The 15,585-nt window shown below is 31.0% G+C and overlaps 1 protein-coding gene across 1 annotated transcript in view; it reads right to left on the reverse strand.

Annotated features, from left to right (window-relative positions):
- PIK3C2G (phosphatidylinositol-4-phosphate 3-kinase catalytic subunit type 2 gamma) overlaps positions 1–15,585 on the reverse strand; it is a 276,245-nt gene that overhangs the window by 232,965 nt on the left and 27,695 nt on the right. The window contains exon 6 of the mRNA XM_019744695.2: positions 3,861–3,963. Coding sequence (XP_019600254.2) covers positions 3,861–3,963 — 103 coding nt within the window. The remainder of the gene's footprint in view (positions 1–3,860; positions 3,964–15,585) is intronic.

Here is a 15,585-nt window from a genome sequence, read left to right on the forward strand (position 1 = left end):
TAAGATGGGGATTTAAAAATTTTGAAATCTAGAATGATATCTAAAGACTATCAACCTGTTTTGTGAATAATCTCATGGAACAAGAATTAAATTACCATATTTCATTATAATACAAGCACGTTTAAAATAAGAAAAGCATCTGAGATGATAAATTTTGCAATGCCCTTTACAATTAGAGAACTCTAAAGTATCTACTGAAAAGCAATGCTATCAATACATTTAATAGAATGATAATAATGATTATATTCCTACTCATATAAAAATAACATTATCAACCCACGTTTATGTTGTTTTATAAGAAAGAAAATATAATTGTTCATAAATATTTTTCTTTCAGCTAAAATTGTAGAAATCACAGAGAATCATGAGAGGAGAACATTCACTTTCTCTTTACCATATAGAGTTTTTCATAGTAAAAGTCTATAATATCATGTAGTCTAACACCCTAATTTCATGACATCAGTAACTAATACTATATAGTCCTGACTAGGTGCAGGAACTGACTTAAGCTCTTCATTTAAGTTTCCTAACTGAGTTCTTAGAACAACCATATTAGGTAAGTGCTATTATTGTTCACATTTTTTTTTTTTTAGATGAGAAAACTAAGGTGCAGAGAATTTAATAATTTGTCCAAGAGCAGATTTTGGATTTGGCAGTAGGAATCCAGAATCTCAGCTTTTAAACAAGATGCAAAATCAGTAAATTTAACATTCCTATTCCTATGTTCGGAGTTAGGCTTATATGCTCTATGATTTACGCATAAAAATAATCAGTACTCCTAGCCCTTCGTATTCATTTACACCAGGTCCTCCTACTCCACACTCTAAAAGCATAGCTATCTTTTCTTTCAAAGCATATATTCCTATCAGACTTTTTATGAATATTTGTTTATTGTCTGTCTCCTTTACTATGAACTCTACGTTCTAAAACAAGTATTGAGATGTCTTGTTTGCCTTCATATGTCCAGTGTTTAGAATCGTGCCTGGTGCATGGTAGGTGCTCAGTTGTTCTTTGTCCAATGAACAGACAAGTTTGTACATAAATGTTTTCTGAAACATAATTATGAACTACAAGTAAGTTCACTAAACAGTTTCTTCGCTATATAAGATCCTTAAGGGCAAGTACTGTATATACAGTATGTAAAAATGCTCAATAAATATTTGATGTATTAATTATTAGATTTTATACATATAGTATACTTAGCACAGTACCTGGAAGTAAACCCTTATAGATCTTACTAAAATGTAATGTCTTATCTTTTGGAATATGTTGCTAAAAATATCCTGACATAGCCAGGATTTGGGGAAATAGAGACATGGAATGTCTTTTTCATAGTCTCTGTGGAGACCACCGCTATTCTTAATTGAGTGTAAAAGCCGGTTCAATCCCCTGGACTCTCAGTCGTTTGTGGGCTGAGATCTTGTTGATTTTGTTTACTGCTCTCCTTGTTAGTACAGAGCTTAGTACACAGCAGTTACATAGTGAATATGAGAGAACACACAAATACCTATGCCATCAAGCATATTATCAATCTGTAAATAACAGTCTCAGTGCTAGGAAAAGTGCGTGAAAAATGGCATTTAGACTCTTTACCTATGAGTTGCTGAATTAGCCTAGAGTTGGCGATATTCCTTGTAGGAAATATTCAGAAGTTGAACCATGAAACGAAAAAAAGAACCATGTAACTTAATTCCCTCTGTGATCTGAATGACACATTAAAACCAGGCGTTTCTAGTGGCAAGTATATACTTTACACCCAGAGACGACTACATGCTTGTCCCTGTATATGACAACAGTGTTGATGACAACAACCCAAAGATACCATATTAGATGGCATATGCATAGTGAGCTCTATGACCAGACTAGCCTTGCTCGAATCCCATCTCCTTTATTTATTAGCTGTAAGACATTGGCCCATTCAAATAATCTTTTACATTTTCAGTACTTTTATTTATATAAAATGAAAAAGAATAATAATTATCACTTTTTTTTTCTCTTGGGCCATTGCACATTAATACATGAAAGCCCTGATAACAGTGCCTGGCACTTAATATGATTAATTATCTTTGAACACCTGTCATGCCCCAGGCATTGGGGTATGTGGATATAGCTGTGAAACAAAACAAAAGAAAACAAAGAAAACATATATATATATATATATATATATATATATATATATATATATATATATATATTTATATATATATTTATATATATGTAAAGCTAGAACTTTGACCAATTGCTCTGAAACTCACACTAAAACTTTTGAGTAAGTTGCTGGCGTAAGTTATGGGCTGTGGAGACTCACTGACTGGGCGCAGATCCGTGCGCCTCTGCTCACCAGTTTCACGAGTAAGATCTGGGGGAAGTCAGGGAGCTGCCTGTGATTTTCTTTCTTTATTTTCCGTAGTGGTATTTACTACATAGAATTATTGTGAAGAGTAAGTGTGATAAAAATATTCAAGTCCCAGACATAAAATATATGCTCCATATATATTATATTAAAGTAGTGGAGTTATATGGATTTAAGAATAAACCTTAATTTACATGAAACTGAAGTGTTAGTGATCTGTGAATTACTATGAACGAGATAAGTTTTTTGTTTTTAGCAACACAGGACTTCTAAGCAAGATTAGAAACCCTGTTTCCCTGAAAATAAGACCTAGCCGGGCAATCAGCTCTAATGTGTCTTTTGGAGCAAAAATTAATATAAGACCCGGTCTTATATTACATAAGACCCGGTCTTATATTATAGTAAAATAAGACCGGGTCCTATATTAATTTTTGCTCCAAAAGACACATTAGAGCTGATGGTCCGGCTAGGTCTTATTTTCAGGGAAACACGGAATTAGAATTATGCATTTTCTCTCTTCCTCCAAGTTGAAATGAAACATGATGATTTCAGCTGTTTTGGTTAACATTGAGGACACTGTGAAGACTTTTAGGTTTATTAATAGTTTGGGTATTAGTTGTACTTTATAATGTTTCTTTGTGGAGATTTCAGATGCATAGCCCTGGAGCTGTCAACACTGGCTGAAATGGGGAACCAGCTCCAAAAGATATTTCTAAACAACTCTCTTTTGGCCTCATTATGTTATATTCCACATACATACATTGCAACCTAATGTACTACCTGACACTTTTTATGATGAAACACCTCAGACTTGACAAGCAAAAAAGTCATGCACTGGAAATCTGTATCTGATATAAATGACAAGGTGAAGGGATTTTGCTTAAAGCAGATAATTGGAAGATTCCACAGATAAAAACTGCCAAAATATCAAAGTTCACTGCATACTGTGCAATTTGGGTTTGAAGTAACTCAAGACGTCACACAGGGAGTAAAATTCATATCTTAACAGCATGAAGCTGTGTCATTAAAGCACAGTAATTCTTTCCTAGGTAGTTTTATTATATATATTATGAATATTAATCTGTTCTGATTTAAACTCTGCTGACACAGACATAAACAGATTTTTAATAGAAAAAGAGTTGTGTTGTTTTTCTTCCTTCAATGGTTTCCCCTTCACACTTTCTATTCCATTTACTTCCTAGTGGATTCCTGAATACTATGAATATAGTAACTTAATAAGTTTCTCATTTGGAAAAATGATTTTTCCAAGAGATCTATTGATTTGTTATTATACTGAGGTTTCAGTAATGTGTTGATGTAATCGCTTCAGTCTAAATTGTCAACAGGCATTTAGATAAATATTTCATTATGTTTTAATAAATATACTCAAGTGAACATGTATTCATTAAGCTAAGTAATTCCAAATTGGTGACAATCCATAAAGGTGGGAATGTTGTCCTTAAAATCATCAGTTTGCAAAGTGAAACCAATACTAAAAAGGTCTTACCTTTCGAGATAACCTTCCTGGACCTTTCCTATTTTTCTGCAGATTAAGTTGAATAACAGACTTGTCTTTCTGAAATATTTTGTGGCTCCCCAAAGAGTAATCACTGAAGGAAAAGAAAATGAACAAAATTATTTCCTTCCATAACATCCCTAAGTGTATATTTTTCTCTCTGACTGTATTTCCTTTATTTTTGGAACCTAGTTTGGTAAAAGTTTTATATATACATACGTGTGTGTGTGTGTGTGTGTTTGTGTGTGTATCCCTAGTTTTATATATCTCCTCATTATATTAAATTTAAATGACAAGATATTACAATTATTTTCTAATGTGTTAAGTTAAAAATAATTAGATACCTTTAGAGTGGACATAATAAGTTATAATAAAGAATATTTTACATATTCACAGTTAGTTTTACCCAGCCATCTGAAGGCCGAGGACAGCATGCTTCTGGGAGGTCTAAATGATGCCACAAAGTATATGTGGGAACCAAGGTATGGAAGAAGCAGAGTGGTGAGGTGGAAATGTCATGGGCTTTAAAGACAGATTTACTAACTCCTTACTAACCTTATGCAGGTCAATTAAACTATCTGAAAATCAGTATTTTCCTTTTTAGAGTTGCAATATTAATGTCTATGTCAAAGGATTAACAAACAGATTAAACAGAAAAAAATCCCTTCTTGTTTCAGAAATTTCTAGTGGCGTGATGTGTTTTCTTCCCCTTCCTTCCTTATTTCCTTCCTTCTTTCCTTCCTTCGTTCCTTCCTTCCTCTCTCACTCTTTCCCTCTCTCTCTGTCTATCTCTGTAACTATTTTCTGATCACATATTAAATGATGAGCACAATGAATTAAATGAATTACTGATTAACGATGTAAATCTGGTCCCTATTCTTTTAAATGTAGGGCTTTTACTGAATCATCTCCTCTACTACTCTAATTGTTGATATCTCTAATGACTGAGTCATTAAAAAGGATGAATTATATTAATCTACTTTGTTTAAGGATCTTGGTTAAATACATAAAAAAATTCAGAAGAAAAACACTTACATTAAGATTTTAGGGCCTTTAAGGTGATATATTTATTTATCTGGAAAATTCACTAAATATTTGGGACCACGTATTCCCAGCAATATCAGCCAAATAAAACATTACTATGTTGTCATCTACTAAATTCTCTGTAAATGTTTTTATTTTGACAATTGCTATTTCTTTTAAGAAAACTTAAAACCTATCCACTTGTCCAAATGATAAAAGTATTCACAGTATGTTTATATTAGCCATATGTGGTTTTTTAAAAAATTATTTTCATTCATTATTGGGATCGAATCTTCTTTGAGTTTCTGTATCTTTAGAGGTTTGGGAGACATAAATGTATTTTTAATCTTCTGGTGGTTATCTAATTTTTTAAATAAAACATATCTTAAATGTTTTTTATTGCAACCCCAATTTAATAATTATTTATATCACACTGTCAAATAAAACTTTAAGCTTATTCTGTTCAGTTCTCTCCCATTATCCTACAATTGCCCAAGTAGAGATCATTCAAATTTTAGTTTCAGATTCTTTTATCCCTTACCTGATGAAACCAACAAAAGTAGATCAGTTAATCAAAAAATTAGAGATAAGCCTTATAAAAAAGACATATATCTTAAAACACTTCACCTTTAAACTAAAAATATCTAAATAGCCTCTCAATAGCCAAATTTTTTTGGGGGGAGATTATTTATTTTATTTTTAATTAAAGATTATTGGGGTGACAATTGTTTGTAAAGTTACATAGATTTCAGGTGTATGATTCTGTAATACATCATCTGTATATCACATTGTATGTTCACCACCCAGAGTCAGTTCTCTTTCCATCACCATATATTTGATTACCTTTACCCTCATCTACCACCCCCTGCCCCACCCTTACCCTCTGGTAACCACTAAACTATTGTTTGTGTCTATGAGTTTTTGTTTCTTCATTTGTTTGTCTTGTTCTTTTGTTGTTTTCAGTTTTTTGGGTAATATGGCCATTTTGACTATGTTGATTCTTCCAATCCATGAACATGGAAAGTCTTTCCATTTCCTTGTGTCTTCTTCAATTTCCTTTAAAAATGTCTTATAGTTTTCAGTATAGATAAGTCTTCCATATCCTTGGTTAAGTTTATTCCTAGTTATTTTATTCTTTTTGTTGAAATTGCAAAAAGGAATTGTGTTTTTTTTAAATTTCTTTTTCTGCCATTTCATTGTTAATATATAAGAATACAATGGACTTTTGTACATTGATTTTGTAGCTGACAACTTTACTGTATTCATTTATTGTTTCTAATAGATTTTTGGTGGTCTTTAGGATTTTCTATATATAGCATCATGTCATCTGCAAAAAGTGACATTGTAACTTCTTCATTCCCAATTTGGATGCCTTTATTTCTTTCTAAACTTTTCATATTAGAATAAAGACAGCCAGTGATACAGGATGAAGGGGTCTGTTGATTACATTTTTATGTCTCTTTCTGGCATAAAGCAAGTATATACGTAATTATCTCTAATTTCCTGTTGCAGCTACTTTTTTTAATTTAAAAAATTCTAAAAATAATTATTTTTTAAAATTTATTTTTCAATTATAGGTGATATACAGTATCATATTAATTTCAGGTATACAACACAGCGATTAGACAACTACATTACACGTTATGAAGTGATCACAATAAGTGTAGTACCCATCTGGCACCACATATAGTTATCACAATATTATTGACTATATTGCCTATGCTGGGCTTTATATCCCATTACTAATTTTATTCCTGGCAATATGTACTTCTTAGTTTTTCACCTTTTCCACACATCTCCCCAACTCCCTTCCCATCTGGCAGCCATCAGTTCTCAGTATTCATGAGTTTGTTTCAGACAATCCAGCTTCTTTAATAAAGAGCACATGCTTGGGCTTGAGGAGCAACATGAATGGAGGAATGGGTTAGAGTTTTACAATTATTGTTCTAATCTTTTCGATTTATTTCTTCCACATTTAATTTAGCAGTAAAAGTTTTTAATGATTACTCTTTATGAATTAGCTTTAATGAATTCAACTTAATTTTTTGTAGCAACACTTTCTTTTTTACTCTTTATATGTATTTCCTCAATCTTTCTGGAATGCATTTGTAAGGTAAAGAGTGATAAATAATACAGCTCCAATTTTAGATATTTCTTCCAATATAATAGAACCTTTCTCAAACATCCCTAATTAATAAGAACATCTTTTAATCTCTGACCTTTTATATTTAACACATAGCCAATTTTTATAAATATCTAACCTGTTTCTGGACTTTAAATATTCTGTTAATCCATACATCTATTCATGTACCAATATCAAATTACATCAATTATTTAATTTTCTAGAGTATTTTGGATGTATAGAAATGAGTGAAAGTCATCAAAAGTATATTATCTATTTTTGCACAATTTCTCTTTGAGAACAATTTTAGAATTAGTGCACCATTGTTAAAGAGAAATTGTTAATATAGTGACATATTTCACTTATGGAATTATATTAGAAGAGTTGATATTTTGAAAATATTGTATTCTCCTTTTAAGGAAAAGTATATTTCTATTAGGTTGGTGGAAAAGTAATTGCAGTTTTTGCAATTATTTTTAACCTTTTAAACTGCAATTACTTTCACACCAACCTAATACATGCACTGTAGTTCTCTTTTATGCCCTGAGTAAAGTGTTAGTTTTCTTCCATGTAGGTCTTACACATATTATGCTTTTTGCAAGTTATTTTGTAGATCCTGTTCTATTATAAATCAAACATTTTTCCATTATATTTATTAGTTGAGTTTATGTGCTGATTTTGCTTGTGGAATTCTGCTGTAATCCCTGAAGGTTTGGTGCAATTTGCTTAAAACTATACCTTTTTCAATGTTCTAGTTCACTTTTATACTTTTCCTTAAGCTAATTTTGAAAATTCATCATTCCTTACAAATTTTTCTATTTTTAATACAGCTGTCAAGTGAGTGTCCCAAGCCCCTCCTGTTTTAAATATTTTTGACATTTACCTGGCTCCACAATCCCCTTGCTATCGTTTTGTACTTCCCATTCTATTTCCCTTTCTTGTTTTTCCAGAAGATTTTTCATTACTATTTTTCCTGCCATTTCATGTGAATTGTGGTGGCCTACTGGGCAGATTTGCATTTTTACTGTAACATATTAATTCAGCCTGAAGATGTATAATTATCATTTTAATTATGGGAATGCCATGTATAACTTTGCATGAAGAGAGATCTCAAAAACTGGAAAAGAAGTACTGTTCTTGTATACCTCTCTCATTTTACAAATAAGGACTTTGGCTTCAACAAAGTAAGACCAGAGTTTAGAACATAAATATTTGGAGGAAATATAGCATACTTGAAATTTATTTATAGATTCAAGCATTCCTGCTGTAATGTGATACACATGTTTCTTTTTATGAAAGGATAGGGTGAGGTGTTCTGCAAATTGTAGGTTAAAAATAGGTCTCATGGAAAATACAGGTGGGAGAGACCACTCAAAGCAATACAGGTTTCTAACCAGAGGACACACACATACACACACACACACACACACACACACACACACACACACACCATAATAAAAACACTAGCACAGTTTTAAAACGACACATCTAACTTCAAAAATGTAAAGAAATATTATAATAAATAAAAGATGGCTTTAAAAAATGTCTTCAGCTTAGTGAAAGAGGATGTAAGAAAGTTTTGATGCTGCTGAATGTAGAGATGAGGGAAAAATGCACAAATATTGTGGAGAATTCTGTGATAAGCTTTTTCAAGATAGAGTTTGAGGCCAAGTTGAGAAGCAATACATGTTGGGTGAGAAGTCACTGGTTACTGTAAAATACTGTCATCTCCAGCATCTTCCTGTGTGCTTTGCATTCGGCCACCATTATTACTTGGTGGAGCAAATCATTAATATGCCAGAAAAATGTACATGTATTAATGTCATTTCTATGAATAAGATAATTCATATTACAGAAACATGGTATATTACAGATTGCATTTAGAACATGATTTTTCCAGTTATCATGTCTAAAATACTAAATACTTGTTTTCATGTGTGTTAGCAATAACAAAAACCTATTTCTATGCTAGAATTGTCATCTAAGATTAAGTCTCTGATGTTCTTGAAAAGACTTGAGAGCCTCCAATAACATCGCACTTTAGAAAAGCTATAAGCTACTATTCACCACTTTGCCGTCACCCTACTTGGCAATTTTGATCGATTAGTTTTTGATTTTCTAAAGCTACATTCTTCAATATAGTGACTAGACACATGTGGCTACTGAACACTTGAAATGTGGCTGGTCTGAATTATGATGCGCTGTAACCATAAAATAAATACCCTTTTGAAGATTTAGCACAAAACAGTAATGTAAAATTGCTCAATATTTTTTTTTGATTACATGTCAAAGTGATAATATTTTGTGTATATTGAGCTAAATAACATAATGCATTAACATTTATTTCCACCTGTTTCTTTCTGTATTTTTTAAATGTGGTTAGTAGGAAACTTAAAATAATTATGTGGCCCACATTATATTTCTATGGGATAGCGATGATCTAGAGAAAATGAAAGAGAAAAAAAGAAAATAAAGCATTAAAGAATAGAGGGAAAGGTGGTAGTATGTAGACTTTAATTAATACATGAAGTAAGGAAAATAAATTTGTGTTTGAAAATGGTAGTATCAGAAAATAGAGAAGAAAGGCTACCACGCCAAGAGAAGGAGAAGCAAAAAATACCATGGCTAAGATGGGTGATGTGAAGAGTAGGGTTTGAGCACTAAAACAACAGGCCATTGTGTGTATTACTATGCTTATAATGTGAACATTGGAATTATCTAGTTCAGATTTTACACATAAGGTATTTTTCTCAATCTGATAACATTTCAAATATAGGTGCTTAGTAGTTTTATTTAGTAATCATGTGAAAAACTTCAACTGTTAAATGAAATGAATGTATATGATACAATGAAAAATTGCTTTTTTTCATATGTACTAGTACATATGAAACTGCACATCGATTTATTCTCTCAACCAATAGTAACTAGCACAAGACAGTGCTAGTTATTGTCTTGTGAGCTGTTATGAATATACCTGTCATTTAAGATGAATACCAAAATGCTGAATCCTTGCACATAATTGCTCCTATGTCATATTCATAAGTAGCTCATGTTACTTTAAAGTACTTCCATAGTAGTATGTTTATATACAGAGAGATTAATGACCTTAACACCAAAAAGCGATATGCAAATACTTCAGATTTGTCCTATAGGCAAAACAAGACATCCTAAATAATGTCCAACCTATGAATATTGATTCCCATCAGCCTAGGCATCCTTGTAAATGCAGTTATGAACATTACTCTTTTACTGGAATAAGTATATATCTTTATTTTTTTTTAGAATAAGTATATATCTTTATTGTTTTTAGAATAAATAGCTTTAAATGCCCATTCTGATGTGTAGTAACTAGTCACAGAAATGTATTGTGAAATATTACAGTCACATATAGAAAATATTTCAATTTGATTTTAGAAATATTGAGACCCAAGATTGCTGGCAACTATTAAAGGCATTTAAGAAAACTCAGTAATTAAGCTGTCTTTTAATATTTAGATTGACTAAGAAATGTAAAGTGAGTGTAAAACATATTAAAATAATAGTACTATAATACTCCACAGAGCATTTTTCAAATATTTATGTGTGTGTGCACACATGCACGCACACGTTCCTTTGGTAGTTGCCATTTCAAAATTTCTGTGATGTTACATCTACCATATTTTTAATTCTAGTAAGCTTTGTAAACAGCTTGGATTTTATATGCAATGTGGTATTTGTTGCTGACAGCGTAAAGATAGGTGATATGCTGTTTTCCTCAACTAGTGCTCCTCAAGTTTGTTGTTACTTTTCTCTCAGGGGAACCATAAATAGGGAAAGTTAAACTTCATGACTTGGATATGCAAGCATAGGTTAAATTCTAAATTAAGGCTTACAGTCATGGGGTGGTTAGTAGAGGAGAGTCATGGTTTTGAACAGAGACACTCCACCAGGCATAAGTGGATACCAACAGTTGCTACTCAAGAGAGAACTTGGACCTAAGAGATCTAAACACATCCATTCAAATACTCCATTTTTCTTAAGAATTACCTCCAGCCTGTTAAAAGGCCACTGTCTCTCATGCCTCTCCACTTGAATATGGTTACATTCCTTACATACAAGGTACATATACTTTTTAAAATTCAAAAATAAAATAAAATTTAATATACTGCAATGGAAGTTATGTTTAAATCTTGAAGAAATGTTTTATAACAATTTTCAAATATATTATGACCTCTCTGTTAAGCTGTGAATTCACAAAAGACAATAAAGTTGTAGCATAACAATCTATATAAATGACGTTAATTAAGACAGAAAGTCAACATAAAGAAATGAAGAAATGTAGCACTGAAGCTGGAACTTTGTATCTTTTGCAAAAATATATACTAACCTCCAAGGAGTTCTTTTTGGGGTATGGTATGTAAAATTTGTAATATAGTCACCAACCCAAGAGATAAAACATACAGATATTATTCCATTTCAAGTTTTGATTATTTTTTTTCACAAGTTTCCAGGGGAGAAACATTTTGTAGACTTTACTAATACAAAACATTCAAGAGCTAAGAATAAAATAGCACATTTAAGCCTTAATAAGATGATCAGCTAATTTGAAATACAACATAATTCAAATATTTTCTACCTAATTCCTTTACTTTATTTAAGGAAAACAAAGTACTAGGTTATTTAAACCTCACTTAATTCAAAATTGGTGGTGGTGATGGGGCAGTGATTTGATAATTCTTAGCTTTTAGAAGTAATACTTTTGAGTAACAAAAATAGCTTGATAGCCGTGTATTGACTATTATAGTTTTAGGTATAATGAAATTATATACCTGCATTTAGTTCTGATTCGCCATGCTTTCTTGGACTAATTGTGCCACAGCTTAGTGAGTCTTTTTATCAAGTCTATTGGTTAATGATGCTTGCACAGTCACAAAACTTTTAGAAAGCTTATGACTAAAATATGCCATAATTCTTACATGTAATTTTCAATAATAAACAACCTTTTATTTAGCACAAGCTCTTTGTGGAATTACTTTCAAACGAAGGTATATATTATAGAGTATTCACATATTAGGACATTTGTTCTAGTACAGTTATTGGTTAGAACCAAATGCAAGTTTGTATGAATAATAATAATAGTAATAATAGCAATAATGATTATTATTAAAGTTAACCATTAAGGAGTAAAAACAAAATTAATATTAAAATGTGGGGAAAAGTACCTTGAAGGAGGTCTGAAAACTAAATTGAAGTAGCTCAAGATACTCTGAATGAATGATTTATTAACCAAACACATTTTTATATGTGTGAGAGCTCTCAAAGTTATGACATGTTCTTTCCAATGCTGCGACCTGGTTCTTTTGGTGAACCATGGTGGCCTTGTGGTTCACATGATGATTTCATAAGTGGAAGAGCAAACTTTAGCCCAAGCTCTCTCAGTCTTACGTAAGTTCAGTAATGGTCGCTTACTCTATGTTCTCATTCTTTATAAGCATTTTATTATTGATACTGTCATTTAAATGCTTCTTTCCCAAAAGAAATAATTTATTTTCTTATTCTCCTGATAGTAAAAAAGGCAGACTTATAGTAGAAGTTTTGTAAATTAAAAAAGGAAATGAATAAATATCATCCATATTGTATTTCTTTTCCAAATGTAACTAGTCTAACACTTTAGTGTATAGGAGTTTATTTTGTATTTCAAATAGAAATATACTTGTTTTAATAAAAATTAATATATTAAAATGTGATTTGAAAAGATTTAAGGATATATTTTCACCCTTCAAGCTATGACACATGTTTTTATATCAAGACATAAGATGCTATATTTTAATCATTTATAAATTTTATGTGATATTACAATAAATTTATATTAATGACCTGTTTAACCATTATTTGTTAGTATTATTGGAAATTTAGTTTTTTCAGTTTTTTTCCTCTTTTTGTTACTATTAGAAATCATGCTATGGTGAATATACTTTACATCTAAGTATTTTTGTATAATTATGATTATTTCCTTAGAAATATTTGTAGAATTGCCGAAACACAGATGATCTGTTTTTGACATATTTTTATAGATTTTTGACACATTTTTGACAAAATTCCCTTCAGCAAGTGCTATATCAATGTATGTTCCTAGCAGCTGTTTGGATATTATCCATTTCCCCACTTAATTTTATCATATTTTAACGATTTGACAGGCAAAAATGACATCTCATTGTTTTAATTGCATGTTTGTTGTTAGTTAGGTTAAACTCTAAATAATTTCTTTCCATTGAATTTCTAGTCACATTCTTAGTCTGCTTTTTCTTGGTAATTATTTTTAAAAATACAATTTAAGTGCAGTTTATATATTCTAAAGCTATTAACATTATATGATATTGTACTGGTTTCTTTCCTCGGTACTTATCCTTTAAGTACAAGTTGATCATTGACTTTTCTGTGCAGCAGTTTCATATACTTGGCATTAGTTCCTCTCTCCTCTGTGATCTAGAAGCAATTGGTATATAATAATAATAATAACACTGCCTTCATAATAGGGCACTGTAATGACTGATTACATGACTTTATGAATTCTTAGCCAAGGAAGAGGGCAAGGATTATATACATAACTCATCTTTGTATTCTCAGTGATTAACTAAATGCTTTGCACACGTGTGGTTCTCAGTAGGAGTTGAATTAGATTATTCAATTCTTGTACCCCTGTCCCTGAAGACACCCATGAACTTCATATATTTTCCACCCTTTGTTCTAACATAAAGAACCATTTGCTATTTTTTGTATTACAATCACGAGCTTTTGCAGCATTGTTTTGCAGTTAACAACCAGGGCCACAGTGTCAACGAAACCAAGGTTTGAATTCAGACTTCACTCTACCAGCTCCCTAGTTGTGTGACTTTGAATAAAGCTGCAGACAGCCCATCCATAAAAGAGGGGTTATTATATTATCTACTGTCCCGATGTTATAAGATTTAGATGTTGACCCATTATAAGGTAAGCAAATAATTAGCACTTGCTAAATTGCTATTTTTATTATTATTAATTATTATTACAATCAAGGTAGTCAGATACTCCAGAGGAATTGTGGTACTGTAACTGTTAGAGTCCAAATTATTACTTATTGTATTATTATCTTAGTACATGTTACCTGTATTCCTGCTGTAGAAAAATTTATGAACAGATTTCCAAGTATTTAAGTACACATTTTTAGATAAATTGCATAGGAATGAACTTTAAAAATTTTGAATGATTTAGATGTTAGAAACAAGAGTAATGAATATTCTGCTTATTAAAATAAATTATATCAATATAGGTGGGCTATTCTCAAATAGTAAGCAAATTCCTGAAACATACATATCCTTCAATTTCCATTTGGGAATAAATGACTATAATTAATCCATACTAATACTTGGCAACTTTCCTATTTTAATAAAACCAGGTAAATGAATTTTTAATAGATATAAATGACTACGAAAACATTTTAGAAATCTATTATGTTCATATTAAGAAGGAAAAAAGAGTAAAATGGTATATACAACATATTTAGTAGTCAACAGGTGAGCCAACTCATTATAGATGACTATCCTTTCAAAACGGTAATTAAGTGAAGTTCAATTATAAATTTTCTCTACATTATACTTTTCCAAATTTCTATCTCTTTAATAGTTTTGCTTTTGAGGTGATATGTCTTACTGATAGATAAACGTATTTGATAATATTTCTTGTTTTTTGCATCTAATGTTTGAATTAGCCAAAGTCCAGATGTACATTTGGAGACTTATGCACACAAAAGAGTAAATTTTAATGATTATTCAGTATAAGATTACATTACTTAAGTATTTCTCCTTGCCTGTTTGATATGCTATCAAAACCATATGTTGGTAAAAGGTAGTAGTAGCAGCCTTGTCATTGAGTGTGTTAATAGGTTTAAATAGACAGGGAAAAAGGGGACTATCTGTGACCTTCATGCAGCAAAACATTTGTGATTGCATATAAATATTTATTAATATTTGGTTATAACTGGGAACACAAAAACGCAAATGATTAGCTTTAAAAGTCACAGTTCACATTTCTTAATAAAAGACTGTACTTGCTGATAATACCGTTTGTTTCACCAAATTACCTACAAGATATTTTCAAGCATATTGATGGTAGAATAATAATGACAGTGACAGTGGATATTTCAAAAGAAAAGTACAGTTTTACCTCCATGAGACTGTTGTCAATCTTTAGATACTCATAGAAACAAAAAGGGAAAATGTCAATGGCAATTCATTTTGTTGAATATTTTATTATTTATTTCTTTCCTGTTTAGAATAATTATGCAACACTAGCAGAGAAATATTTGTTTTCTTAAAGTTGTGTTATATTTTCAAGGTTGATCTTTAAGGAACTTCAGGATTATAGTTATTGAGGTACATTAAGAGAAGGTGAGTTTTCTATCAAATAAGTATTGGCAGTTGACATACAAGAGAACAGACTTTTCTCAGTATTTTAAAAGCTTCCTGAACAAATAAATGAAAGTGTTTTAAAACTACTCTTTTATAGATATGTTATAATACTCATACTCAAACCCTACATATTTTTAGAAATCAG

This window comes from Rhinolophus sinicus, linkage group LG02, assembly GCF_036562045.2.
Source record: "Rhinolophus sinicus isolate RSC01 linkage group LG02, ASM3656204v1, whole genome shotgun sequence".
Taxonomy (NCBI): Eukaryota; Metazoa; Chordata; class Mammalia; order Chiroptera; family Rhinolophidae; genus Rhinolophus; species Rhinolophus sinicus.